A 27,745-nucleotide genomic window follows, 5' to 3' on the forward strand; every position below is an offset into this window, starting at 1 on the left:
GTCTTCCACAGATAGCTGGATAGAAAATGACAGCCTGTCAGTGGACAAGCACCTAGATGACCAGCTGGACTGCAGCAGCGTTAGGAGTCGAGGCAGCACACACTCAGTTTCCAGCAGCGAGCACAAAGGCTTGCCCATGCCCCGCCTCCAGGCACTGCCTGCTGGCCAGGTCTTCAACTCCAGCACTGGCATGCAGATCCTGGTCATTCCCAGTCAAGATGACCACGTCCTAGAAGTCAGTGTTACCTGACAATGCCATGGGCCAGTGAAGCCACAGTGGCCGTGAGTGCACTTTAGGGATTGTGACTGGATTGTGGTCTGTGGTAACACACTAGCTCTAACCAGACTTTGGCAGACCTGCCTAGCTACAGACACAGCAGAGAACAGTGTCTTTCAGCTACTCAGTGGAGTAGAGAGTCACCTCATGTTGTCTGTGACACAGGATTCATTTTCATTTTTTCATCCCTGTCCCTGTCCCCGTGCTGGTATCCCCAACTCATTATTCCCTCCCCACAAGACTGGTCTCCTCCATTCTCTGGGTGGCTCCCCATCCGCTTCCGTTTCTTTCAGGTGGACCTTCAGCAGACTCTGCAGGCTTCTAATGGCACTGTGTGCCCTTCTGCTCACACAGCCCAGCCCCTGGGCGACCTGTGGGCCTCCTGAGGGATGAAACACTGTCCTACACTCCAGATTCCCTAGTTATGGTTTTATAGTAACACCGTTTGGGGCCAGGGGCTGGGGAGGGAGGGAACATAACCCCTTCTGTGCCTTGGGATGCCCGGCAGATCACAAGGTCCATCTGTAGAAGCCACGTGAAAGGTACTGGAGAGAGACGACCAGAACACAGGCAAGTGTGATGTGGAGATGGCTTAGGCTAAACATTCTGGATCCCTGATTCTCCTAATGTTGATTGAATATCATATGCACTTGGAATTAAATCTATATTTATTATAACTGTTGGACGTGGGGGTTAAATGTTTCCTCTCACTTTAAAGTCTGCTCATGTATTGTAGCTGTATAGTCGACATCTTTTGCACCTTAAGTCTTGGAACTGAAGATGCTCCATCTGGAGTGAAGATGAGAGAGGTCTCTCTTGTGCTCTCGTCAGTCATAAAGAAGGACTCAGGGCCTGGAGGAGCCTCTGCTGGTCCACTGGGTTGCAGTCATACCGCACCAACGGGTTCATTTACTTTTGGTTGTAAATTTGATTGTACATATTGTTGATTTATTATTTTTAAGAGTACAGACTAACTGATGTAATGTTTGTGTATAAGTTGCACCAAAAATCAAGGACAAAATAAATGTGTGTTTGTTTTTACTGGTGTTGAAGTCATAGCCTGTAAATACATGCTGTATGTATTAAACATTTTCATTCCTCTGAAGTGATGCATTTTTGTACCTATGAGGTAGAGTGCTCTGGCTTACATGTGTGGAACCCGAGGTGCAGAGCTTGAAGAGGAAGGAGCCTTCTTCAGCAGTGGCTGTCCCCCTGGGACCAAGTGTGGGCATGGGGAATCGGGAGCACAGGCAGAAACCAGGAGAACCAAGCCAACATTTTCAGTGTTTGGTGTATTTCCTTTCTCAGTCAGTAAATAAAGGATGGTGTTAACTGTCCCCCAGCCCCATCTCTCTCATTTGCAGGCATTGGAAGGATGCATAAGGAAAACATTTAGTGAAATTTATTTATTTATTTTTGGTTTTTCGAGACAGGGTTTCTCTGTATTGTTTTGGAGGCTGTCCTGGAACTCGCTCTGTAGACCAGGCTGGCCTCGAACTCACAGAGATCTGCCTGCCTCTGCCTCCCAAGTGCTGGGATTACAGGCGTGCGCCACCAACGCCCGGCTTATTGAAATTTATTTTATGTGCAGTTTAATAAATGTGGGCAAGCAAGTTACGCAGCGTGGAACTTCATACTTACTGTTTACAGTCCTCTGAGATGTGTTTCCTGAGAACTTGACAGTTGCCTGCAGATGTCAAGTCCATGAGTGAGGAGGTCTCTGAGACCCAGGAAAGCTTCTGCCTGGCATTCACTGTCAGCCTCCCTGCTCCACGTGTGGTGGGTGGACTGCTCACCTCTAGACAGTGGTGTCTAACCCCGAGTTTACCACTCCTTGAGTCTCACATTTCTGAGGTCTCCCAAGATTTTCAGTTGCATAGATTTAGAATAAAACAATGGGAAATCTAAAGCGTTGGTGGCAGCTCTGTCAGTCCGAAGTAGGATGAAATCAAGTCTGTCAAGGGATCTTTCCCCTGCCCTCTAGCTACCCAGAAACTACATGTGTGTTTGTTTTCAGCATGGGAGATGTCACCCAAAGTCATCCTTGTTTCTTCTATTTGTAGAGGAGCTAGGAGACTGTCACTGAATTCTGTTGTAAGGGTATGTGTAAGGTAGGCTAATTTGGTGAAGATATCACAGGTGTTAGACGTTGGGAAGCCGGAAGCAAGCCCACCAGTGTTTACAGACACTGGTACGGTGTGTAGCTACAAGCAGGAAAGAAAGTCAGCTATAATTGTGAATTGCCTGGGGTCTCCTGTGATTGGAAGAATAACTTAAAATTGCAATGTGGGGCCGGGCGTTGGTGGCGCACGCCTTTAATCCCAGCACTCGGGAGGCAGAGGCAGGTGGATCTCTGTGAGTTCAAGGCCAGCCTGGTCTACAAAGTGAGTTCCAGGACAGCCTCCAAAGCCACAGAGAAACCCTGTCTCGAAAAAAAAAAAAAAATTTGCAATGTGGGAATTGTATTTTAAGGTTTCCTGCCTAAAGCCCCTTTGTGCAGCATGGAGTGGGTGCCTGTAAGTTTCAGACAAGAATAAATCTATGAAGAGAAGGAGATACCTTGGTTTTTTCTTCGGGTTTTAAAACAAGCTTAAGTTTTAAAATGAGATTAAACATGCCAGGTTTTATCTAAAAATGCAAAGTTATACCACTTTTTATGAATGGACTGGGCACATCAACAGTGATGCTCTTAAAATAAGCCCTACATGACTTTAAATTTTATTTCTCATGAAGACTTCCTTTCTGTGTAAGATAGCTGGCATCTGTTCTCTGGGCTAGGAAAGATGAAGGCTGACCTTGACAGTGAAGGAGTTTGTTCCATTTTCACAATATTCTGGGGTGTTTTTTGTTTGTTTGTTTGTTTTTGTTTTTTTGTTTTTTCGAGACAGGGTTTCTCTGTATTGTTTTGGAGCCTGTCCTGGAGCTTGCTCTGTAGACCAGGCTGGCCTCGAACTCACAGATATCCGCCTGCCTCTGCCTCCCGAGTGCTGGGATTAAAGGCGTACACCACCAACGCCCGGTTCCATTTTCACAATATTCTGTAATGTCAGAGAAACGCCACTGTACTAAGATTGTTCAAAGTGTAAGCATTAACATTCTAAAAATACACATTTTTAAGAGGAAACTCCGTTTGAACTTGGTTCTTTTCCGATGACTGGGTCACAGTCGCGTGTGCGGTGATCTGCTCGCTCTCACACCTCCTACCAGCTGCACACCGCGACCCAGAGGTTAGTTAGCTCAGCTCTCCATGGTCCTAGTGGTCTCATGGTCGTGGCCGCGCGGCGCCTGCGTAGTGCCGGCTGGCGGCGAGGAGGGGGCGTGGCCTCTGGACGCTGTGGTCGTGATCCCGTGCCCGGAAGTGCGTGTTCTGCGCGCCGGAGGTAGTTCGGATTCCGGAAGTGGCTCAGGACAGCCATTGCACGTGTGGCTGCAGGATGAAGTTCGCTTACCGGGTGAGCGGCCAACTGGGCGGGGGCAGCGGGATGGGAGAGTGAAGGCTCGGAGACCGCGGGAGGGACCGCGGTCCTCGGCACCTCGGCTGCCTGTGGAAGCATTAGCGGGTCGCCCCATCGCAAGCTGTTGCTCCTTTTCCTTTCCCATCACACTGAAGCCCCGGCTCCCTCCAGAGTGGGTCTCTAGGGCTGTAGCCAGCCTTGTCCTCACTCATCCTGTCAGACAATACAGCAGTGGCTACTGAAAGGCACTTAGTACCAAACCTCAAGCCGCACCAGCTCCCTACGGGGCCGCCAGCCCTAGGAGCAGTCTCGACAGCACGCCTCGAGCTCGTCACACCTCTTAGGAGCCGAGCTCTGCCTGGTGTTAAATCGTTGCATGGCTGTCCACCACAACCCAGGCCCTGCCTTAGGTTCCAGCCCAGGCAATCCCTCTAAGCAGCTGCCTGGCTGCACTCCTGGGCTTTGCTGTGTTTGGACATCAGCCCGATTGCCTATGTGCCGTTTCATATTGGACGTAGAACACGGGGTCCAGGTGTCTGCTGGAGGGCAATGCTTGCACTTCATAATTGAATGTGTAGACTGCGGGGCGCTGATGCCTCAGCACTGTTTGGTGTGGCGAGCACCTCCTGGAGCCCTGTTCACTGATGCAGCTTCTCTTGGAGGGGGAATCTTACGCCCTTCTGTGCCTGGAAGATGCTCTTGCCTGGGGGGGGGTTTCTTACCCTTATCGGGAGCCCTGGGGCCCTGAGAATTAGGTTGGGTTCCTATCCTGCCTAGGGGTCAGGCGCTTTGCCACCTCTGCCCAGATGTCACCATTTCAGAGAGTTGACACTGTTTTCTTTGTGTTAAGACGGCTTCATTTTCTTTACAGTTCTCGAATTTGTTGGGTACAGTTTATCGGTGTGGAAACTTAAATTTCACACGCGATGGAAATTCTGTCATCAGCCCTGTGGGAAATAGAGTCACTGTGTTTGACCTCAAGAAGTAAGTATAGAGAAACAATGCTAACAGTGACAACTATAGCTTGTACATGAAGGCTAGCTCTCCTCTTAGTCTTCCTCTTTGTGGCTTGCAGGGCTACTAGCTTTAGGAGGCCACTGGTCATATCTCTTGGGGTACCCATTTTTCATTTTAGTGTCTAGGATACTGACATTACCCTTAAAGGGAAAGGAAAAGTCTTGTGCAATTCAGCTATTGCTTAGCAAGAGATATTAACTCTTCTGTGGAGGTGGTGGTGGTAGGAGGGTTATCTCAAAGGTGAGGACGTTCTATCTGGAAGCCTCTGGGGACCCCAGGCCAAGTGCTTTGGCAAGTTCAGACTGGCCTGGACCCTTGCTCAGTGCTCCTGATGGTTCCTGGCTTCCCTGCTGAGATGACCAGGTCTAGAATGAGCAGCTTGGCAGCTCGAGGTCAAGTTTAGCTTTGTGAGTCCCAGCAAATGTGCTGCCCCCTTCCTGGCTGGCTGGGGATGACTCAGCTCCACCCTGGATTGTCTGAGAGGCTGTGGGCTGACCCTGTGTAGGCTGGGCAATTGTTCAGGCCACTGTTCTTCTGTTCAACTGCATCAGTTAGTTGGCTAGCTCTGGGGATGGGGCAGCAGTGGAACCTGCTTTGACAGGGGTGGCGTTATAGAGTCTAGTCAGGTCTTTATGTTGCTGTTTCTTTAAATAGCATCTTCTCGGGGACTTTGGAGAAAGAGAACCTGTTTTTGTTTTTTGTTTGTTTGTGTTTTGTTTGTTTGTTTGTTTGTTTTGTTTGTTTGTTTTTTGTTTTTTCGAGACAGGGTTTCTCTGTATTGTTTTTTGGACCATGTCCTGGAACTCGCTCTGTAGACCAGGCTGGTCTCGAACTCACAGAGATCTGCCTGCCTCTGCCTCCTGAGTGCTGGGATTAAAGGCGTGCGCCACCACCACCCGGCTGAGAACCTGTTTGTTAAAGAAGACTCAGACAAAATAATGAAATTAGGACCTAGTTTTGACTTACAGACGTGCCCCACCCCCAGCCCAGTCAGAGCCCGCCTCCTTTCCTTCTGTGTACTCCCTTTCCCCATTTCTTTAAGAACATAGAGGTTCAATGCCATGTCCTACCTGGGAGGGCGAGGAATAAACTCTAGCATAAGGGGTCCTCTGGCAGGAGCGTCAGCTGTTAGTATAGCCGTCTCCCTTGTCTGAGTGCAGGAGACCAGCTGTGCACTGGGGTTTCTGTTTCTCAGCAACAGATCAGATACATTGCCTCTCGCCACCAAGTACAACATCAAGTGTGTGGGGCTGTCTCCCGATGGTCGCCTTGCAATCATCGTTGATGAAGGTAATCGATCTTGGTGTGGGTAGGCTCTGGGGTGGTCCTGTGTCCCTTGTGCTGTATGACAAGGGTATCACCACTGCCAAGCTCAGCTTAAGAACACAGGTCCAGGCAGCCCATGTCCCGTGCACAGTACCTTCCTGCATTTCATGGCAGATGTGCTCCATCTGGGCTCAGGTGGCCACAGCCTCACTCTGGCCTCTTGCAGGGGGCGAGGCTCTGCTAGTCAGCTTGGTCTGCAGGTCGGTGCTACACCACTTCCACTTCAAAGGTTCCGTGCACAGCATCTCCTTCTCCCCTGACGGCAGGTGAGGGCGTCACTCTCCTGGCTGGGCGTTGCTGTGGGTGCCGCTCTGTAAAGAGCAGGCTACAGGGCACTGGTCTTGGGCCAGCTGTTGTTGGTCCCTCATATCACCTGTGACCCTGTTTCCTCTGCAGAAAGTTTGTTGTTACCAAGGGCAACATTGCTCAGATGTACCATGCCCCTGGAAAGAAACGGGAATTCAACGCCTTTGTTCTGGACAAAACCTATTTCGGGCCCTATGATGAGACCACATGCATCGACTGGACAGATGACTCCAAGTGAGGCTGGGGGGCACCTTGGGCCATCTGTCCCTGGAGAGTGCAGTTTCCTTCCTATAAGCCATGGCTGTGTTTTACAATGTGCATGTGCCTCCTCTGGTTAGGTGTTACCACCAACAGCGAGACTGGGCTATTCTTCCTTCTCTGATTTGTCATTGGAAATCTCCTAATAGAATGCAGATCTTTAGAAATATAAGTTCCCATGCAGTTTGTCAAGAACACCCATGCCAGCTATGCTGTCTGGGAGCTGTATTGCTGCTGAGGCCTGGGTCCCTGCCTGATTGTCCTTACCCTGAAGGCATCTGTGGGTTTCTGGCTTGTCTTGGGTACTGAGGAGAGGTTGGTGGTGGTCACAGGACCTCCCTTGTTCCTGCACACTGGCCAGGCCTCCAGCAAGCCCAGGGCCGAGACTGGGTTGTCAGCGCCCTGCCCCAGCATGCTGCCTCTGTACAGCAGCAAGTCCATCTGTGCGTCTGACTGTGATTAATAGAATGCACTTGAGTTGGAGTCTCAGTTGGCATCTAGGGTGGAAGGCAGCAGCTCCCATCCACAGAAAGACACACAGCCATAGGCTGAGTTGTCCCTTAAGCCCCTGACAGGGCATCAGTGGTCTCAGAGTTCCTTCAGAGAGAGGCAGGGGCTTATGACCATGAATGACCACAAGGGTAGCAGCACTGTGTGGGCTCTGAGCAAGTATCTCTGTTCCAGATGCTTTGTGGTTGGAAGCAAAGACATGTCCACCTGGGTGTTTGGAGCTGAGCGCTGGGACAACCTCATCTACTACGCCTTGGGTGGACACAAGGATGCCATTGTGGCCTGCTTTTTTGAGTCCAACAGTCTGGATGTACGTACATCCCTTGCCTGAAGTTCCTAGCCTGGCACTCCGAGCCTCCACGAGGCTGCCTATAGGTTGCTTGGGGATCTTTCAGGATCAGCCCCGGCCACTGCCCAGGTTGGGGTCGCCCCTTGGTGGAGCCGAAATCCTAAAGCCAAACTAGAGGGGGCACCGGATACAAGGGCCTGGGCACCGATGAGTGGCCTGATTCCAGCCCAAGTGTTTCTCTTGCAGCTGTACTCGCTCAGCCAAGATGGAGCCCTGTGTGTGTGGCAATGTGACACACCCCCTGAGGGCCTGAAGCTGAAAGCCCCTAGGGGCTGGAGGGCAGACCTGCTTCAGAGGGAGAAGGAAGAGGAGGAGGAAGAGGAAGATGAGGAGGAGGGAGACCGAGAAACCACCATCCGAGGGAAGACCATGCCAGCCGAACAGGAGAAGGCTGGGAAAGTGAAGTACTCACGGTTGGCCAAGTAGGTCTCCAAGGCCGAGTATCCCGGGTCTATACACCTGACGTGGGGCTGTACTGGGGAGGACCTAGCCCGAGGTCCAGAGAACAAGCCCCTGTGTCTGTGAGCCTGGACTGAGGTCCTTAAGTATTAGGTGTAAGACCTGTCCCAAAGACGAGAGGACCTGCGGCCTCATAGTCTCACAGGAGGGGAGGCAGGCCTGAGGAGACTGACGCTGACTGGCCGTGGTCACCTGAGAGCAGAGTTAATAGATGTGGGTGACCACGGCCTGGCCTGTTGTGGCTGTTCCAGCCTTTACCGTTCTCTTCATTTTTTTTGGCCCTCACTGTGTGCTGGGCTCTGGCCTTAGCCCTGGGAACATCTCTCCAGGTTTCCATTTGAGAGGCGTGGATGGCTGGTATGGCCATGTGGGGTGACAGTGGCGGTGTGGTGAGGCTGCGGGCAAAGAAACAGTGCCCACGGTCAGCTCTGTGTTGAAGACACCTAGCACCAGAAGGGAGCCCCTGTCCAGGGTAGAGAAGGACAGGACCATCTTGACATCTGAGCTGGAAGATGAGATGGGGATGGGAAAGAGCAGCTCTACCATGTGAGGCTCGGGTGGCAGCGAGGGCTAGACGGGCTGAAGGGGAGAGAGAGAGAGGGAGGGAGGGAGGGAGAGGAGAGCCCCCACGGTGCTTATGCCCAGGTGCCAGTGTGGAAGGCAGGAGTCTGCCGAAAGAGGCTGTGGTGGAGCCTGTGGAGATGACTCAGGAAACAGGCCGCCTCCCTCACGCTGGTGGAGTGGTGCTTCCAGGGTCACCCTCACACGCAGCTGGGACTCTGTAGAGAAGGCAGGCATGCTAGAAGGAAGGAAGCAGTGGGCTTCTGCCTCACAGGGCGCGCCCTGCTCCCCATGTGCCTCTAGCCCAGGTTTCTGGGTGACGCGGAGGCCCAGACCCCCACCCTGAGCTTGGGGACAGAGCCCGTGCCCCTGTCTGTTAATCCAGGTACTTCTTGAATAAAGAAGGAGACTTTAACAACCTAACAGCCGCCGCTTATCATAAGAAGGTTCATCTCTTGGTCACGGGTTTTGCTTCTGGAATCTTCCATCTGCATGAGCTCCCAGAGTTCAACCTCATCCACTCCCTGAGGTGAGTCTGGCTCACTGGGGTGCTTGTGTACGTGCCGGGTGAGGCCCAGGGTGAGTGTGTGTGCAGGACGGCTTCCCACCAGCCTTTGAGCCTGTGCCCCAGTCTCGGGTGTGGGTGTGGGTGTCCATTTTCTGTCCTTGGCCTTTCCATCCCGTTCTCACCTCAGGAACATAGTGTGTGTTAAAGTGCTGGTTCCTCAAGTGACTGCAGGCACATGCCACCGTGCAGGAACCTGAGCTCCAGCAGCGGGGGACAGGATGACCCCTCTGCTCACCCTGCCCTCCCCATGCTCTTGTCTGCTCAGTATCTCCGACCAGAGGGTTGCTTCGGTTGCCATCAACAGCTCTGGGGACTGGATCGCCTTTGGCTGCTCAGGTTGGTTTCCCTGCTCTGTGGTAGAAGGGAAACTTCCACCCTAAAGCTGGCCTAAAGTCGAGTCTTGGGGCGTAGAGCCCGGCGGTGCAACCAGGCTGGACCTTGTGAGGCCCCAGAGTGCCACGCTGTGCCTTCTGTGGTAGAAGCCAGCGCCCCGGGAAGAGTGGCTTCCCATAGCCTGTTGAGCAGAACCACAGCAGTCCTAGATGGCGTGCCGCGGGAGAGCCACTGACGGCTGCAGATTGTTGATCTGCGGCCCAGGCCCGTGCCTGAGTGTCAGTCCTTCAGCGGCCCTCGGTCTTGGCCTGCAGCAGGTGCTCATATCCCTGCCCAGCAGCCCTGGACCTGGCCTCTGCTCCAGTCCAGCCACCCGCCAGGCTGCAGATGGCGGGGCCATTCCCCACGCCCTGGGCTGCCTTAGTCCTACACTCTTAGTGGGTGTTCAGGGTGAGCCCAGACCCCGATGACTGCATTGCACGAGTAGTTGGGAAATCCCTGTCCCGTGCTGTGTGCAGGGGCTAGGAGTAGGTGTCCAGACAGTACCTCAGCTTTCCTGTACCCACAGGCCTGGGCCAGCTGCTGGTGTGGGAATGGCAGAGCGAATCCTATGTGCTCAAGCAACAGGGCCACTTCAACAGCATGGTGTCGCTGGCCTACTCTCCCGATGGGCAGTATATCGTCACTGGTGGGGACGATGGCAAGGTGGGCACCGGGCGTCATTGGGCTGAGCTGTGGGTGGGGGTTTCACAGCCCCCATGGGCCCCTAAAAGGCGTTAACCATTTAGTGGACTTTGAATGGAGACAGTCCAAGTGTCCCGGTTTCTGACTCTGTGAGGGTGACGTGCCAGCTCGCAGCGTGTGAAGTGGGAGGCGCTTGCAGGGCTGCCTCAGGCTAGAACTCCCATCACCAGCCTCACGCGCTCTCAGTCTCCACTTAGAGGTGATGGGAGCTGTGGGGGGCAGGCGGCCTCTCTAGACATCACCTGGGGTGGCCACTATGCCTGTGTGAGGCTACATGGACAGGGTCTGGCGTGGCTGTAACCATGGCTCCCGTATGCCCCCACTGTAGGTCAAGGTGTGGAACACCCTCAGTGGCTTCTGCTTTGTCACTTTTACGGAGCACTCCAGCGGGGTCACTGGTGTCACGTTCACCGCCACTGGCCATGTCATTGTCACCTCCTCCTTGGATGGAACTGTGAGAGCCTTTGACCTTCACAGGTGAGTTCCCTCCTCCAAGCCCTGGGACTCCACTTCCTGTGTGGACAAGCATTCAGCAGGTGCAGGTGAGTGTTGGAGTCTACCTTGACCTTATTTTTGTTTAGGTACCGGAATTTCCGCACCTTCACGTCTCCACGCCCCATGCAGTTCTCCTGTGTGGCTGTTGACTCAAGTGGGGAAATCGTCTCTGCAGGGGCCCAGGACTCCTTCGAGATCTTTGTGTGGTCCATGCAGACAGGCAGGCTTCTTGATGTAAGAGCAGTCTGGTCCCCTGGACCATGGACTTACGGTGCTGGGCGGCAGGCGGGATGGGCCCGTGAGGTGGCTGGGGCTCAGGGTGCAGAGCTAGGCACACAACTCCATGTAGCAAGCAGCAGCAGCTGATGGAGGGTTCGGCCTGGCCTTCCCATGATCCCTCGTTACAGCCTGCATCAGTGCTGCAGTCCTTCCCACATCCGCCCCTGATTCTCTGTCCCTTGTAGGTTCTGTCTGGCCATGAGGGGCCCATCAGTGGTCTTTGCTTTAACCCAATGAAGTCCATCCTGGCCAGTGCCTCTTGGGACAAGACAGTGCGCCTGTGGGACATGTTTGACAGTTGGAGAACCAAAGAGACCTTGTCTTTAACCTCTGACGGTGAGCTGTGGCTGGGGACTGCAGACTGTGCTGTTGGGAGACCTGTGTGCTTCCTGCCCCAAATCTGGCCTTAGGAACTGTCATCTGCAGGGTCAGCACGCTGTGGCCCTGAGGCTGTTACTCTGCTGCTTCAAGCTAATCTTGGTTGTGACTCATTTCCAGCCTGGCTGCCCTCTGTCAAGCTTACGTGTCTTGGCACCAAGCCCCCTCAGCATCCTCACTGAGTAGCCAGTGGTGCTGGTTTATTCCCAGCCGGACTGTCCTACCTTCCGGGCTTGGTGCTCTTTTTTTTTTTTTTTTTTTTTGGTTTTTCGAGACAGGGTTTCTCTGTAGCTTTCGAGGCTGTACTGGAACTAGCTCTTGTAGACCAGGCTGGCCTTGAACTCATAGAGATCCACCTGCCTCTGCCTCCTGAGTGCTGGGATTAAAGGCGTGCGCCACCAACGCCCGGCTTTGGTGCTGCTCTTAAGGAATATCCTCACACCTTGTGGTTCTCTGGTCTCCCGGGTCTAATGTTAGTCTCTCTCTAGCCCTGGCTGTGTCTTTTCGGCCTGATGGTGCAGAGCTGGCTGTGGCCACACTGAACTCACAGATCACCTTCTGGGACCCTGAGAATGCTGTACAGATGGGCTCCATCGAGGGCAGGCATGACCTCAAGACAGGCAGGAAGGAGCTGGACAAGATCACGGCCAAACATTCAGCCAAGGGCAAGTGAGTGCCAGCTCTTCTGGAATGGGACACAGAGGCCCCTTGCCAGCTTGTTTGCTGTTCTGAGACTGCCTACTCCCTAGATGAGGCAGCGGCGGGGGAGGGGGGGAGGGCAGGCTGAGCCTCTATAGCAAAGCAGCTGCTTCTGAGAGCCAAGCAAGTCCACATCTTGCCCATCAAGGAGGCGGTGGATTAGCTGGTTGTTTCACGTGCAGGAGAACAGTGCTGCACTAGGCAGGCCATTGCCACCAGCCTGGTGTGGGAGGGCCACAGAGAGCCCAGGAGGGCTGACAGTCAGCATGTGTGCTGCTTTTCGTGCCAGCTTGGACCCACTGGCACCATGTAGATTCTGGGCAGTCTTGGGTGGGCCCCTGGGTGTGTGTTGTTTGGGGGGGGTAGTCATAGGTGTATTTGTTTTTCTGAGGATGACCAGGGAACCTTGAGCAACAATAGTGTGAGAACTGTTTGCCTCCTGGGGTATCACTGTGGGGTCCCTACCTGCTCCAGGCGGCTTTTGAGCCCACATGTCAAAGTGCTTGGTGCCTGAGAAGCTGTCTTCCACTCAGGGCCTTCACCACCCTGTGTTACTCTGCGGATGGGCAGAACATTCTGGCAGGAGGCATGTCCAAGTTCGTGTGCCTTTATCATGTCCGGGAGCAGATCCTGGTGAAGAGGTTTGAGCTTTCCTGCAACCTCTCTCTGGACGCCATGGAGGTAGGCAGTGGTGCGGGCCATTTAGCAGGTGTTTTGGCTCCATGTGTCTTGAGTGGGCTAAGATGTTGGCACATGGGCCATGGCTGTGGCAAAGCAGGAAGGCTACACTGGCCCAACTGCCCAGAAGAGCCTGAACCCCCAGGGCCTGGCATCTTCCCCGTGTCTGGGATTGATGCCACTTGGTTGGGTGGGGCCATGTGTCAGTTAAGGCACAGTTAGTGATATGGGCAAGAGCTAGATGAGGGTGACTTGTATTCTAGGAATTTCTGAACCGAAGAAAGATGACAGAGTTTGGCAATTTGGCACTCATTGATCAAGATGCTGGGGAGGAGAACGGGGTCGCAGTTCCATTGCCGGGTGTAAGAAAAGGTGAGCAGAAGTCCCCTTCCCTGCCCACCACCCGCCTTTCTCGACGACACTGCCGGTCCCTCCATGGGGCTGCAATGAGAAGTTGGCTGTTTCTGCATTGTGACATTTTGCTGGAGCCTGGATTGCCTGGGATGCTTCATATGGGAGAAGGTCCCATCTGTTTGCTCCAGAGACTCCGTGCTAGCAGTGACCCAGGTCCCAGGTAGACTGTCCCAGTAAACGTGAGTCAGAAGGCTGGAGTACCATTATGGAGGCTTTCCCTGGGCCAGCCAGACCCACCTGAGCTGGGCGGAAACCTGAGCCAGGAGAACTGTGCCGGCCAGCGGATGCCCTCAGGAGCTCATGCCCTCAGACCTGTGCACTGATGTCCAGTTCCATGAGGCCACAGCATTTGTGACACGGTTCTCGGGCTGCTGGCAGGTGGTTGGAAGGGCTGCTTCCCACATGAATTCTGGGAGAGCTGTTCTTTGTAGTCCCTGTGACTGCCATTGGGCCGCACAGTGGACCTGAAGGCTGGCCTCAGTACACAGTCAAGTAAGTGCAATTGTTCTTCTTTCCAGGTGACATGAGTTCTAGACACTTCAAACCTGAAATCAGGGTAACTTCTCTGCGCTTCTCTCCCACTGGTGAGCCTGGGTAACCCTCATTGGCAGATGCCAATTCTGATAGGCGTCAGGGCCTTTGTTCCTGGGGCAGAAGCAGTGTTGAGCTGCTGCTGGCAGGCTCTGGACATTGCTGTCCTGTGAGTAGGAAGTGACTGGCCACGTTTACCCTGGTTCTTGACACAGACAGCTGTGAAATTCCGTCCACACCGTGTTGAGCTATAGTGGGATCCTGACCATCCAGGTGTCCTTCCTAGGAGACAGGTTCTCAGCACCTCAGCTATAGATAGTGCCTTCCCTTCCCACCCTGCCTCTATCCCCCAGTGTGTGCGAGGGTCTGCGTGGCCTGCGGCCTGCTAGGTTTGTGTGTTCCGATATGGCGGCCAAGGTCCTGAGCCAGTGCTCTGCACACTGCTGGTGGGGACAGGGTGAGGTATGGTGTATTGTCCTTCTTTGTCGGACACATTCAGAGATGATCACCCCATATCCCACTTCCCGTTGTGGGAGGTAGATCTACTGTCCATAAACCATAGCCTGAGGCCCAGATCTGTCCCATCTGCCCTGTCACACAATTTTGTAGCTTTGATGTTTCTGAGATAGAGCCGCCATTGATTATACACAGTGTGTGGACGCACCCCGGGTGTGGGCAGCTTGAGAAACTGAGCACAGACTTTATGGCCTTCAAGGCTGCAGGGCCGCCCTGCTCTGGGAAGCCTGCTGACTGCTGGAGCAGCCTGAGGAAATGGGCATCTGCTCTGGTGGGGCAGCCGCAGCCCTGGGAGGACATCTGCCAGCAGCCTGTAGATACCTGGTCTGAGTAGGGCATAAATGGGCTTTCAGGTTTCGAGCAAGTCCCTCTGCTGCTTGTTCCATAGGGCGCTGCTGGGCGGCCACCAGCACAGAAGGACTCCTCATCTTCTCTCTGGATGCCCAGATGCTCTTTGACCCATTTGAGCTGGACACCAGTGTGACCCCTGGGCGGATCCGTGAGGCACTGCGGCAGAGGGAGTTTACCCGGGCCATCCTCATGGCCTTCCGGCTCAATGAGAAGAAGCTGGCACAGGAGGTCCTGGAGGCTGTGCCACAGGATGAAAGTAAGCCAGGACCAGCAGCCCTGCTGTGCTAATACAGGGGGTGGGGCGGGGGGCCTCCAGAGGGCTCCATTCTTCCTGGCGACGTCTTTGCACACTGAGCATGGCTTTTCTTCTTTTTTGCAGTTGACGTGGTCAGCACGTCCCTTCCTGAGCTGTATGTAGAGAAGGTGCTTGAGTTCTTAGCTGCCTCCTTTGAAGTGTCCAGGCACCTTGAGTTCTACCTTATATGGACCCAGAAGTTACTTATGTCACATGGACAGCGGCTGAAGTCCAGGTATAGAATGGGTTCTCACTTGCTGTTTGTCTGTGGCTCAAGTCACCTGGCTATTTGGTCATGACCGCAGGGAAGCTTCCCTGTACACACACTGACAGCATCTTCTTTCCAGGGCGGGGCAGTTGCTGCCTGTGGTCCAGTTCCTCCAGAAGGGGCTCCAGCGGCATCTGGATGACGTTTCCAAGCTGTATGTCATTGGGGTTGGGGTGCAGGGCAGGGCAGGGCTCATGCGACTGGTTCTGTTAGCTTTGCTCCCTATGGTGTCTAGTTTGGGGACAGAATATCCTGGTGTAGGAGATGCATGTCCTGCTCACTGCTGGGTGAACTGAGTCCATTTGCCACTCACAGTGGGATATGAGTGTGACAATCACCTCTGGGTGTGTCTGACATTAAAGTTGCCACAGTTGGACAGGTGGAGGTGGGGACATGCCTGAGGTGTAGTGAGAGCCCTTCACCCTGGGGATGGACACTTCACAGTTGCAGGACCAGGCAGCCTGACTGGAGTTTACATGTCACATCTGGGCAGTAAGAGGTAGCCATGCATCTTGTTGTCAGGTATCCTGGATTCCTGGGATCTGATCAGTGTGCAGGTTTCTCTGATGTGGTGGTGATGGCTGAGTGTAATTACAGTACTTGGTGCTCGCCAGAATGATCCCATGTCCATCCTTCCTGTCCTTAGCCCCCTCCTCCGGGTGCTTTTTGGTGGTCTGAGCCATTGCCACAAGTCCTGGCCAGGCTTATAATATCCCTGTTTACTAGTCTCTCCATACGGGGTCCCTGAGAGAGGCTGCCACCTGTGCCCTGTGGTCCCCCTAGTCTTCCTGATTATTTTTACTGCTTCTGAATCTAGAGAAAGCCCTTCCTCCTTGTGCCCTTTCTTCCTGCCTGGTGTTGGAGGTGGTTGTGCTAGGGTGTGGTGGTATGCTTAGCCAAGTGCATGGTGCTTAGCTAGCCTTTCCCTGGCCGGTGCATCCCTGACTCCACGGCTCTGCAAGAGAGTACTCTTGCATCTCTGCCTCCTCCTAGCCTTGTTCCTGGTCTGGTTTTACTGCCAAGGCATGGGCATCATTGCCTTTGTATAGATCCGTGAGGCAACCCTGTATAGATGGTCATGGCACCCACAAGTGCAAGGTGCAGCCTTCCTTCTTACTGGGCTCTGCCCTCAACCCTGGCTCTAGGAGATGAGGTCTGAGTCCGGTGACTGTGGAGAGTCAGCCCCTGGCTCTGTCAATGGCTATAATGGAAGGGCCAGCAAGGAGAGCAGGCCAGATGCTGCCCTACACTGCGTGCAGCAGGAACTGAATCAGGCTGAGAGAGGAGGAGATGATTTGGGGGAATAGTTGCATCCAATCCTGCTGGTGGTGGCAGGGAGGGATGTTTGTGCTAACCCGATGTCCTGTGTCCCCAGCTGTGACTGGAACCGCTACAACATCCAATACGCTCTGGCAGTTTCCAAGCAGCGGGGCGTAAAGCGCACCCTGGAACCTTTAGACACAGAAGAGGACACAGATGCGTCTGATGATGACAGTCTGCAGCTACTCAGGAGACCCTCAGATGACGAGGAAGAAGAGGGGATGCTGGTGTAGAACCCCCACCTCACAGCCTGATAACTGATTGGAGATGGAACCACAGTGCCTCTGAGCCCAGGAAGTGAGAGACACCAGAGGCCTCAAGACCCTACAGCTGGGGCTCCTCCTGTGAGACAGCACCTGCTGCCATGCGGCAGCAAGCCAGCCTTCCAGGTCCAGGATGAGGATGGATACAGTGGGCACGTATATGCCGTCGGCCCAGAATGCTGACGTTGTGGGAGATCCTGCACATAGACTCCTAAGAAGTGGGCAGTTTTAGAAGTGTGGACTTGTAAACTTCCTGTCAGAGTTATTTATATTTTTAATACGAACTTCTGAAAGCTTTTTTAAAAATATGAGGACTTCACTTCTCAACTTTGAGTTTCTGATGTTTGTAATGTATCCTGCTCAGGCCTGTGGCAAGACAGAGTGAGGCAGAAAGTGTGCTGGACTGACCCAGGAGGGTGGATGTGACGGCTCAAAGCTGGCCAGGGAGGCCTGTACAGATCTGTGCCCGTGTGGACAGGTCATGTGGGAGAGGGGACAGTCCCTTCATGCCACTGTGGTGCTTTCCTGATACTCCCTGTTCATTACGGTTGACCAAGTCCAGCCTGTCAGTTCCCCAGTGAGGTGACCCAAGAGTCACTCATGCTGGAAACTGCCCATTGGCCTCTGTGTCTGTCCAGGCCACAGCAATGGATCTGTGTGACACCTGATGCACTCAGAACCATTGCTGTCACACCCAGGGTATGCCATGATCTGACTGTCCTGGTCACCTGGAATCCACTCAGGCTTGAACACAAGTATGGAGAGAAACCAGAGCTCAGCCTGGTATCAGCAGGTTTCCTGCTGCGCACAGTTTCCTGGGTGTAGCTTGGACTGGGGGGGGGGCAGGAACCTGGCTGCCCAGACAGGGCCTTCCGTTTGCAGTAGTAAAGACAGTTTTATGAAGCCTTGCCAGTTTTGTCTGTGTATGTGGTGCTGAACACGGAGCAGGGCTTGGGGTGAGACAGGTAAGTACTGCTGAGCCATACTCCCCCCGCACCCATCTCTAACAAGTTTAATTACTGTACCAGAAACAGCTCAGTCACCCTGTGGAGTATCTTACAGGCCATGCTCATCTCCACCCCTGTGGACATCCAGATGCAAATTGCCTGACACTCCATTGAGTACCTGTGCCCTGGTTCCCAATAAGTGTTGGACCACCAAACCTGCTCCTTATGCCACCTGGCTTCTACATATGCTATACACCCCAGGCCTATTTCCATCATGCGTCTCCTAAACGTGAAAGGGCTGCCATCTTGACATAGAAACACCCAGCAGCTGATTTCCAAACGCTATGCTAAGGATCAACCCCAGGAGCTGAGAGAAGCCTTTGACAGCTTTCAGTGGCAAGGGAAAGGCAGTGAAACTTTGGGAGCTGTTTGGTTAAGCAAGCCTTCCATCAACTGCAGCCACCATGGCTTTAATCCTTTAGTCAGACGCAGGCAGATCTCTGTGAGTTCGAGGCCAGCCTGGTCTACAGAGCGAGTTCAGGACAGCCAGGGCTGTCACACAGAGAAACCCTGTCTACAGAAACAAAACAACAATGTCAAAAGGAAAGCGCAGGTGCTCAGCGCCTCTTCTGAAACAGCTGGTGCCTCGTTATCCCATTATCTGCAGAAGCTTGGAGGAGAAGCTAGGGTTGTGCCGCGAGAACGGACTCAGTGCTTGCTGTGAACCCATAATTTGGGAAACTACACTTAAAAATCAGTTTATGGGCATTTTTAGTGATTTCATACAATTGAGCTGCAGTAGGCAGTCGGGGTGAGTGCCCTTCAAGTACTAGTCAGGCAGGGCACCGCCACCAGCACACACTGGAAAATCCTAACCTAAGCTGGCAACTGCCCAGACTTGCCCTTGCCCTCTCAAAACCAGAAGAGGCGTGTCCCACATTCGGCCAGGCATTGGACAGGTGCAACCCCGCCTGCTGGTCCCTTACTGCGGGGGGGGGGCGCGGGGTGAGGAGGGGGAGAGTTCTGAACTCTGCTGCCCGGCTCGCCCGCCAGTCCTAACCAGCACAGGATACCGCGTCTCTTAAGTTCCTCCGTCGATCACTGCGCAGGCGCGGCCCCGCCCACCAGCCCTCGGGAGAGGGCGTGCAGCGCGCTCCGCCATTGGCCAGGAGCGACTCCGCCCTACCGCGCGCACAGTAACGCTGCTCTGTTGGCGCCGCTGTGTGTCCTTCGCTATGGCCGCCTTCAGGGTTCTGGTGGCGCGGAGGTTGGTTTCTGCGCTCGCACCGCTCTCAGGAGGCCACCATGCTCCCTCCCAGCGCGCAGCCCTTCACAGCTCCGCACCGCGGCCCGGGGCCAGGGTGGCGTTGGTGAGTGCACGGCCAGACAGACTCCCAGGCCAACTCCCTCCCCATGCTCGCTCCCCGCAGCCTGGGGTCGGCCAGCTGACTTCCCAAGGTCGGCCCCTGCAGGGGTTCAGCCTTCCTCTCCCTCGGTAATTTTATGTTGGGCCCTTCGTCCTCGTCAGCGCCTCTCCTCCTGCAGGTGCTGTCAGGCTGCGGTGTCTATGACGGAACCGAGATCCACGAGGCCTCTGCGTAAGTCCTCAAAGTTTGTAATGCCAACGCTCTCTTGGTTTAAGAAGCGTAACCAAATGCAGTGGGCTCACTTCGTGATAAGTTCAAACCTACAGTTAGCACGGGCAAGCCATAAAAGCTGCCACCCCAGACTGGGTGAAGGCAGAGTGTCGTGGGGCCCCGGAACATGCCCAAAATGCAACATCTGCTGTGTCACCAGCCACCGCTGCTCACCAGTTGGTAAAAGGGTTGTAGAGACCACTTGACACACCTACCTCCATGCCCCGGTTCTACCCTCACCTCGCAGAGATCTCTAAGTGGTAGGTACTGGATGGAAGGCAGCCATGGCCTCATGAAAGCAACAAGGTGTCCTATAAAGTAGGAATTTCCCCCACACTGGGTGAAAGTTCATTTGCAAAATCATCTTGGCACGGGCCTAGAAGACAGATTTGGAAGTGACATCTTCGTGGGTTTTCTCCACGTAGGGTCCTGGTGCACCTGAGCCGAGGCGGGGCTGAGGTCGAGATCTTTGCTCCTGATGTCCCTCAGATGCATGTGATTGACCACACCAAGGGACAGCCTTCCGAGAGTGAAAGCAGGTGCGGAGACGGGAAGGACCATGCAGGACCCCTAGTCCCGTGTGCAGCATCTGCCATGTAGCATTCATGCTTATATAGTGGAGGGCATGCCCCTCAAAGCAGCTGCCCCACAGCTAGTTTGGTTATGCACCGCCATGGGCACGATGACTCTGCCGTCCCAGGGAGGGTTACAGCAATGGCAGCAGCCACCGTTGTCCTCCCTGGATGTAAGGTGGTCATGTCTGTTGTTGCTAGTCGCTGCATGGCTCTGTGTTCCCTTTAGCCAATACACAGCTACATTTCTTTCTTTTTTTTTTAAGATTTATTTATTACATATACAGTGTTCTGCCTGCATGCCAGAAAAGGACACCAGATTGAATTGTAGATGGTTGTGAGCCACCATGTGGTTGCTGGGAATTGAACTCAGGACTCCTGGAAGAGCAGTCAGTGCACTTAACCTCTGAGCCATCTCTCTAGCCCCTACATTTCTTTATTTATTTATTTATTTATTTTTATAGTTTTGGTCTTGATTTTTTGAGACAAATCTGTTTGGTCCTAACAGGCCTGGAACTCACTATGTAGACCACTTTGACCTTGAACTCATAGAGATTTGCCTGCCTTTTCCTCCCGAGTACTGAGATCAACTGCATGCACAACTACATTTCTTTTTTTTTTTTAACGAGACAGGGTTTCTCTGTATTGTTTTGAAGGCTATCAGTCCAGCTCTGCCTCGAACTCACAGAGATCCACCTGCCTCTGCCTCCCGAGTGCTGGGATTAAAGGTGTGGGCCACCACCGCCCGGCTAACTACATTTCTTTTTATTTTTAAAGATTTATTATGTATGCAGTGTTCTCCCTGCATGTATACCTGCACTCCAGAGCAGGACACCAGATCTCATTACAGATGGCTGTGAGCTACCACGTGGTTACTGGGAACTGAACTCAGGACCTCTGGGAGAACAGCCAATGCTCTTAACCTCTGAACCATCTCTCCAGCCCCACAACTACATTTCTTTTGTTTTTTGGTTTTTTGTTGTTGTTGTTTTTTCGAGACAGGGTTTCTTTGTATTGTTTTGGAGGCTCGCTCTGTAGACCAGGATGGCCTCGAACTCACAGAGATCCACCTGCCTCCTTCTCCTGAGTGCTGAATTAAAGGCGTGCCCCACCAACGCCCAGCTACAACTACATTTTTATCTAAGGCCTGGTTGCTGGGTGTCCTAAGGGCTGAGATTGAAAGGGAAGGGAGGGGAGCTTTAACTGCCAAGGCTGTCTATTGGGATCCCTGCCATTTCCTTCTCTGTCCAGGACCCTGGCTCCTGAATTTGCCCCTACTTCTCTGTTATACAAGCCTAGATGAGGTAGCAGTAACTTCCTGCTGTGTTTCATATTCAGATGGTTTCAGGTATCCTTAAAGTAGTTTCCTAAACAACCCCTCCCTAGTAAGGAACACTGGATTCTGCCTGCTGTGCATACTTGGGGGGCCTCCAGTCCTACTGATCCCTAATTCAGGGTAACCTGGTGACCATCCTGAGGCAACCTGCAAGGCTTGTTTCTGTAGGTCACTAGCATCCTGCCCCTGTCTCCAGATGTTGCCTGAATGTGCTAGTTGGGAAGCGTTGGGTCTCCATGTGTGAGCATGCTTGTTTCAGACTGTGGGCCACGTTCAAGATGGGTCCCTAGTGGGGCCTGTGTCTTGGCCCTGTTTACACACTGGCCCTTTGTCTCGTCTCCGCTCTTTCCAGGAATGTTTTGGCAGAATCAGCAAGGATTGCCCGAGGCAAGATCACCAACCTGGCCCAGCTCAATGTTGCCAGTCATGATGCTGCCATTTTCCCTGGAGGCTTTGGAGCTGCCAAAAACCTGTGCGTGTCCAAGTATAAGGGTCTAGACCACACTTGTGCCTGCTCTTTTCCAGGGGGTGGGCTGGGGACACTTTAGCAAGACCAGTGGGGTGTTCTCTGCTTCTTCCTCAGAGCCTTCCAGTGCCTGGAAGCTGCCCGGGTGGGTTGGGCAGTCTTAGTGACCTCCACACTTCCGGTCAGGTCTCAGCAAACTCTGCTTGCTTGTCCTTGGAAGTGTCAGTTCTCACACAGAGCTGTCCTCCTCTCCTGTGGTGGTTTGAATGACAGTGAATGAGCTCATATGTTTGGATCCTTGGTCCCCATTTGGTGGAGCAGTTTTGGAAGGATTAGGAGGTGTGGTGTTGTTGGAGGAGCTGTATCCCTAGAGGTAGGCCTTGAGGTTTCAGAAGTCTCCCTTCCCCTCTCGCAGATCAGATCTAAGCTCTTAACTACTGCTCCGATGCCCTCCAGCCTGCTGCCATGCTTCATGCCGTGGTTGTCATGGGCTAACCTGAAAGTATACGAATTCCTTCTTGTCTAAGTAGCTTAGCTCGTGGCATAGCACCACCGACTCCGTCCTGAAACCAGCGATTCTGGCTGGGCCGGCCCTAACCGAGGAGCTGTGTGCCCCATCCTCACAACAGCATGGCAGGGCATGGGTATCACTGCATTTTCCCCCCTTCCGCCCAGACTACTCTTTCTTGGAAAGCTGGCCTGTCAACTCCTGCCTAGTGGAAGATTGTCTAGAAGCCATGTCTGCCAGCACAGCTGCTCTGTCATGTTAAGTAGGAGCATGGGCTCTGGAGCATGTGACGTTCTTGGTGTTGAGCCTCCATGGCATCTGAGGAGTCTGAGCCTCGGTACCTGCGTCTGCGTCCACCAGCTCCTGTGAGGCAGCTGCCATCTTCTTTGGCCTTTGCAGAAGAATGGCACGTCCTCGTGGACGCTGCTGTTGAACCCATGAGACCGCCATGCTAGTTGTGTGGCAGCAGGTGGCTAAGTCTTAGTGTGCACAAGGAATGAAAGTTGACTGGGACTCAGCATGTATGAGGTAGCGGGTGGCTGGCTCATAGCCCTCGACATGACCCGTGATGGGCCCTGTGTGTGCGCATGTGTCAGGGTCAGGTGAGTAGTGCCGGGCTTACGAAGGGAATCCAGTTGCTGCAGGCACTGCTGCCATCTCTGTGTGTCTTCTAGAGAAGCCCCTAGCATATGGGTGTGTTCATCGCGGCCAACAGCGTGTTAAGTTAAAGCTCTTGCTTTGCCTGATGAGTTTTCCTGAGGTTTGCAGCTGAGCTGAGAACCATTCAACAGTGGAGTAGACTCCCCACGGCGGGATGGCCAAGGTGCCGTGAGTCCTGTGCCTTGTCACCCTGGTGGCTCAGATGACTTCCTGTAGCCTTGCTTGTTTTTGACAGCATCCTAAGAGGGGGTGGGGAGGTGAGTGTGCATGTCAGAGTTCAGAGTTTAAAGGGTGGGAAGATTTGGTGAGTTTGGCTGACAAAAGTATCCCTGATGGTGAGCCTGGTCCCTCAGCCGGCTCTCCAGGCCGCAGCACAGGAGGGCCCGGAACCTTCGTTCTGGCAGAAAGAAAGGTGCACGCACATGCCAATGCTGGGCTCTGCCAGGTGGCGCTCTCTAAGGGTATGGTAGTAACTCCTGAACTGTTCAGCGGCCTCGGCCTTTACACTTCCGGGAAGAAAAGACGGGCGCTTGTTCGTGTCATCCACGGTCAGTGTGCTAATGGCTGCTACTCTTCAGCTGATGGTGTCTCTTTACCCAGGACTCTTTCTGAGGTTTTGTTTTTGGTTTGCTGCCTTTGTCACAGACTGGCTGTCCATCTCTTGCTTTCCACCCTGCTGGTGAATGAGAAGCTAGGTACACCGTTCTGCATTCAGTGTGATAGCGGGCCGTCCACCTGGCTGGTGGCCACACTGTGGGCAGCTCCTCTGGTGTCCAGTGGGGACACCATTTAGCTCAGCCCCCCCCCCTCTCGTGGCAGGAGCACGTTTGCCGTGGACGGGAAGGATTGCACGGTGAACAAGGAAGTAGAGCGTGTCCTGAAGGAGTTCCATGGGGCTGGGAAGCCCATCGGGTAGGTGGTGCACTGACGGCCCAGAGCATGGCAGGGGTTCCTGGGAGACTGCCAGCTCGCAGTGTGGCAGCTTCACCAGCACCGGAGCCCTGTAAGACAGGCATGGGGATGCGGTGGGTACAGCGGAGGTGGGATTAGCCCTAGGTGGGGCAGCCATGTGAGCCCAGCACGTGTTCACTAGGCACAGCTGCCCACCTGTGCGTCAGGGCAGAGCTCACCTTTTTTGTTTGTTTTTGAGACTTACTATGTAGCTTTGTCCGGCCTGGAGCTCCCTATACAGACCAAGCTGGCCTTGAACTCACAGAGATCCATCTGCCTCGTGAGTGATGAAATTATCACTCGTGGCACTGTGCCCAGCCAGGGCATCTCACCGCTAAGGGTTATGGGTCAGAGGTCATGCAGGGCTGTTAGCTGTGCTAGGCACTCTGGCCCAGTGGTTCTCAACCTTTCTAATGCCGTGACCCCTTTAATACAGTTGTGGTGACCCCAACCATAAAACTGTTTCATTGCTGCTTCATAACTGTAATTTTGCTACTGTTATGAATCGTAACGTAAATATCAGATGTCTGATATGTGACCCCTGTGAAAGCGTCGTCCCACTTCCAACCCCCGCCCCCGCCCACCACCCCCGCCCACCCCTGACTGGATACCGCTGCTGTAGACGGTGGACAGCCAGATGGCAGTGTAGAGTTTTCTTCCCCTCCGCTTCTCCTTCGCCATCTCTGCCCCGCGCTGCGCAAGACCTGCTGCCTGACTGCCCAAGGCCCCAGGCCGCCCTGTCTGGGACCACGCTGTCCTCGGTCCCCTCTCAGTTCACACCCTTTAACCTTTCAGCTTATGCTGCATCGCACCTGTCCTGGCAGCCAAAGTGATCAAAGGTGTTGAGGTCACCGTGGGCCATGAGCAAGAGGAGGGTGGCAAGTGGCCTCATGCTGGAACTGCAGAAGCCATCAAAGCCCTGGGCGCCAAGCACTGTGTGAAGGGTGTGACCATATCCTTTCTGGCAGCTGGTCAGTGTGAGGTCAGGTAGTTCATTGGGTATCGTCCATTTGGTCGTTTAGGGTATCCGTGGCAGACAGCCTTCTCTGCGGGAATTATATTTGCTGGTGGTACTTCAAGGGAACCCGTGGGCAAGAGGACAGGACCAGCCAGTGTCGTGGGGTGGAGCTAGCTTGGTATGCCCCAGGCAGGCTGGTAGAACACCGGCCCCACACTTGCCCAGGGAGGATCCATGTTTCTGCACTTACCGAGACTGCTCATCCTTACACCCTCAGCCTGGGGCACACAGCTGGGCTGTCTGGTCCCCACAAGGAGTGCAGGCCAGGGCAGGAGCTGTCGCTGGTGACCACAGAAGGAAACAAGACCAGTGTGGAGGAAGTGGGGAGGCTCCTGGCTTGCTCTACTGGCAGGGGCCTGGGCAGGGCGAGTTTTACCCCCTATATGGGGCCAGCATTGCAGGCTGTTATCAGGGATTGCTCCCCCCACCCCCGCGCCGGGATGTCATATTTTCTTCCTCTGAGTACCTGTGAGCGGGAAGCTAGTTCCTCTTGTCTAATTGGGTGATAGCAGTGCAGCCAGTGCAGACATTAGTGCGATGTCATGAGCAGCAAAGAAGCTGCCGGCTGAGCACGGGTAGCCCCGCCCCGCCCCCAAACTCCCTGTGGTCCTGCCCAGTGCAGTGCTGAGCACGGGTAGCCCCCCCAAACTCCCTGTGGTCCTGCCCAGTGCAAGGACCTGTTCCCCGTGGTCCTTCCTGCCCAGTGCTGATTTTCCCTAACATCTACCACGAAGCTCATGTAGACCAGAAGAACAAGGTGGTCACCACCCCGGCCTTCATGTGTGACACCGCACTCCATCACATCCACGACGGGATTGGGGCTATGGTGAAGAAGGTGCTGGAACTCATAGGAAAGTAGCGCTGCCTGGGCCACACTTGGCCTCCAGTGCTGTGGAGCAGTCAGCCTGCCTGGCTCCCATTCAGCAAGGACACAGGAGTTGCCTTTCTGTTAGAAGCATAGTCGCTTTCTGCTGAAGAAGAAGCTTTGCCTGTGTCCATGCTAGTCTTGACCCAGCTCCTGCCAGCAGGAAGCTCACAGCCCCTCCGTGGACCCCAAGGAGCAGCAGGAGCTTCAGCGGTGGGGGCCTGCCTCACTGTGTGTCCCCCACCGTTTCCAGAGGATCTGGTGAAGCACTTACATTCTACAATCCTAGGTCAGATGGACCAGGAACTTCAGTTTTAAAAGAAGAGAACAGTGTAGGTTTTCATTATCAGACCACTGTGATAATCAGAGATACATTGTTTATGAGTAAAGAAGGGTAAACACAAGCTGACTAGAGCCAGGGAAATTCTGTAGCTGGCAGTCCCTGTGGCCACAGAATAAACTCCTTTCCACACTGGAAACTGCTTTCAGCCGTGTCTCAGGCCTTCTGAAGCCAGTGAATGGGGCCTCTTAATGTGAGGTTTCCATGAGTCTTGGTTTTCAGGAACGGGGTGGGGGTGGGGGATAACCAGGAGTGGGCTTCCCTGTGCCGGCCCGCTGGCTGGGACTGTGACGTTGCCCCGGGCTGTGAGATTGTTTGACCTGGGTAAAGAAGGAAAAGTAATGGACGGTGTTACCTTCTGCACTTGTCCACTTACAGAAAGGTGTTGGAGTGGTCTGATAGAGGTCTGAGCACACTTCATCTGTTCTAGAACATTCTCTTCTGAAGAGCCAGGCAGCCTGAGGGTTCCTGCAGCACTGGACTGTAAGCCAACTACTCCTTTAGCTTGGCAGAACGGGGGGTGGGCTAGGCAGGAAGCCTCCATAGCAGGCTGTCGGCCATCTCCCAGTACCCTCCCTTACAAACACACACACACACACACACACATATGCACACACGCACCTCTGCCGCAGGAGAGACACTCTGGCCTACTGCCCTGGAGAGAGTGGCCCTTGCTACTTCTCAGACTGTGTCACCTGAAGAGCCTCCCCCTGGCTCTGCCCTCCCCAGTCCTCAGAAGTGAACCTCCTGAGCCTCCTTAAGTGAGTTTCTGCGGTGGAGCTGCAGAACCAGCACAGTCCCTCCAAAGCCCCTGCTCCCTGCCTGCTCCAGTACACCCAGGGCCACGCAGTGACGGCTCCTGCCCTGTGGCTGACAGCACAGCCTTCCCCATCCACCTCCCAGACGCTTTAGCTTCAGGCTCCTGTTCGCCTGCGGGGCCACCTGGCTGTACTGAGTTGGCTGCTGTGAGGGATCCTCATGGGTCTCCTGTGCTCCAGCACCGCATCTGCCCGTAGGCTGCCCAGCTGGTTTTTTCAGCAGACAATCTCCAGCAGTGCCCTGAGTGTGCTCCGTATTTCTCCCGGTACAGTTGGTGGATGCACCATGTAACATTCACCGGCACTAGAGCTGTCAGGATCTCAGCTGGTAGGGGTGCGTGGGAGGGGGTGTCTCCTGAGGCGTTTGCTGACATTGGTCGCCTCCGTCCCCTCTTGGCCTTCTGGGCATCCATCCCCTGGGCAGAGAGCCTGTTGCTGTCACTGCCCCACTCCAGCTAGAGATATGTAATCTGCTAACAAGTCCTTTGTTTGGTAAGCGGTGTCCGGGGTTTTCTGTCCTCCACTGCTCTCCTTGGGTGTCTGGTGGGCAGGCATGCATGGGTTTGCTTCTGCAGAGGCAGTGTCTACCCCCATCACGTTCAGGCTGCTTGTTCCCTTGCTGTGCTGTGCCAGCTGAGCAGGGAAGGGTACAGTGGCCTCCGAGCACCCCGCAGGGGGATGGAACCCCCAGAACCTGTGCCCACCTCAGACCCTACTGTGTGGCCTGGGTGTCATTAGTCCTTAGATGTATCGGGAATGTAATGTGCCCACAAGTGGAACACAGGCTTAGGCGTGACCTGCTGCCCGGATTTTGTTCTTTGTCATGTCTGCCACATGCCACAGGTAACTGAGAGACGTGAACTCGAGAGACCCCCAAGGGAAGGCTCAGTGCTGTTAGGCACTTGCACTGGGGTCCTGTGGGCACAGTTTCTGCACAGATGTGCCGTTGGGTTCAGACTAGTCCCACACACATCTTC

At 54.1% G+C, this 27,745-nt stretch overlaps 3 protein-coding genes across 4 annotated transcripts in view; all 3 read left to right on the plus strand.

Moving 5' to 3' along the window:
* The window catches only part of Trappc10 (trafficking protein particle complex subunit 10), a 60,087-nt gene extending 58,705 nt beyond the window's left edge, over nucleotides 1–1,382 (plus strand). For both annotated transcript variants that reach the window (XM_040732049.1, XM_040732050.1), the window contains exon 23: nucleotides 12–1,382. In XM_040732049.1, the coding sequence (XP_040587983.1) occupies nucleotides 12–250 (239 nt within the window). In that variant the 3' untranslated portion in view covers nucleotides 251–1,382. The remainder of the gene's footprint in view (nucleotides 1–11) is intronic.
* Nucleotides 1,383–3,657: 2,275 nt separating this feature from the next.
* Nucleotides 3,658–16,977, plus strand: Pwp2 (PWP2 small subunit processome component). Its single transcript, XM_040732280.1, has 21 exons — nucleotides 3,658–3,729; nucleotides 4,604–4,716; nucleotides 5,945–6,039; nucleotides 6,242–6,341; nucleotides 6,472–6,615; nucleotides 7,324–7,459; nucleotides 7,685–7,920; nucleotides 8,904–9,047; nucleotides 9,352–9,422; nucleotides 9,988–10,124; nucleotides 10,492–10,640; nucleotides 10,745–10,892; nucleotides 11,123–11,273; nucleotides 11,804–11,984; nucleotides 12,548–12,695; nucleotides 12,956–13,064; nucleotides 13,625–13,690; nucleotides 14,542–14,760; nucleotides 14,884–15,034; nucleotides 15,147–15,221; nucleotides 16,443–16,977. The coding sequence occupies exons 1-21, from the start codon at nucleotides 3,712–3,714 to the stop codon at nucleotides 16,618–16,620; spliced, it is 2,769 nt and encodes a 922-aa protein (XP_040588214.1). The 5' UTR covers nucleotides 3,658–3,711; the 3' UTR covers nucleotides 16,621–16,977.
* Nucleotides 16,978–18,764: 1,787 nt separating this feature from the next.
* On the plus strand, nucleotides 18,765–26,089 carry Gatd3a (glutamine amidotransferase class 1 domain containing 3A). Its single transcript, XM_040732161.1, has 7 exons — nucleotides 18,765–18,967; nucleotides 19,143–19,195; nucleotides 19,660–19,773; nucleotides 21,495–21,614; nucleotides 23,596–23,688; nucleotides 24,523–24,679; nucleotides 25,476–26,089. The coding sequence occupies exons 1-7, from the start codon at nucleotides 18,833–18,835 to the stop codon at nucleotides 25,602–25,604; spliced, it is 801 nt and encodes a 266-aa protein (XP_040588095.1). The 5' UTR covers nucleotides 18,765–18,832; the 3' UTR covers nucleotides 25,605–26,089.
* The last annotated feature ends 1,656 nt before the right edge of the window (nucleotides 26,090–27,745 follow it).

Source organism: Mesocricetus auratus, unplaced genomic scaffold, assembly GCF_017639785.1.
Source record: "Mesocricetus auratus isolate SY011 unplaced genomic scaffold, BCM_Maur_2.0 Super-Scaffold_100027, whole genome shotgun sequence".
In the NCBI taxonomy this organism is placed as follows: domain Eukaryota; kingdom Metazoa; phylum Chordata; class Mammalia; order Rodentia; family Cricetidae; genus Mesocricetus; species Mesocricetus auratus.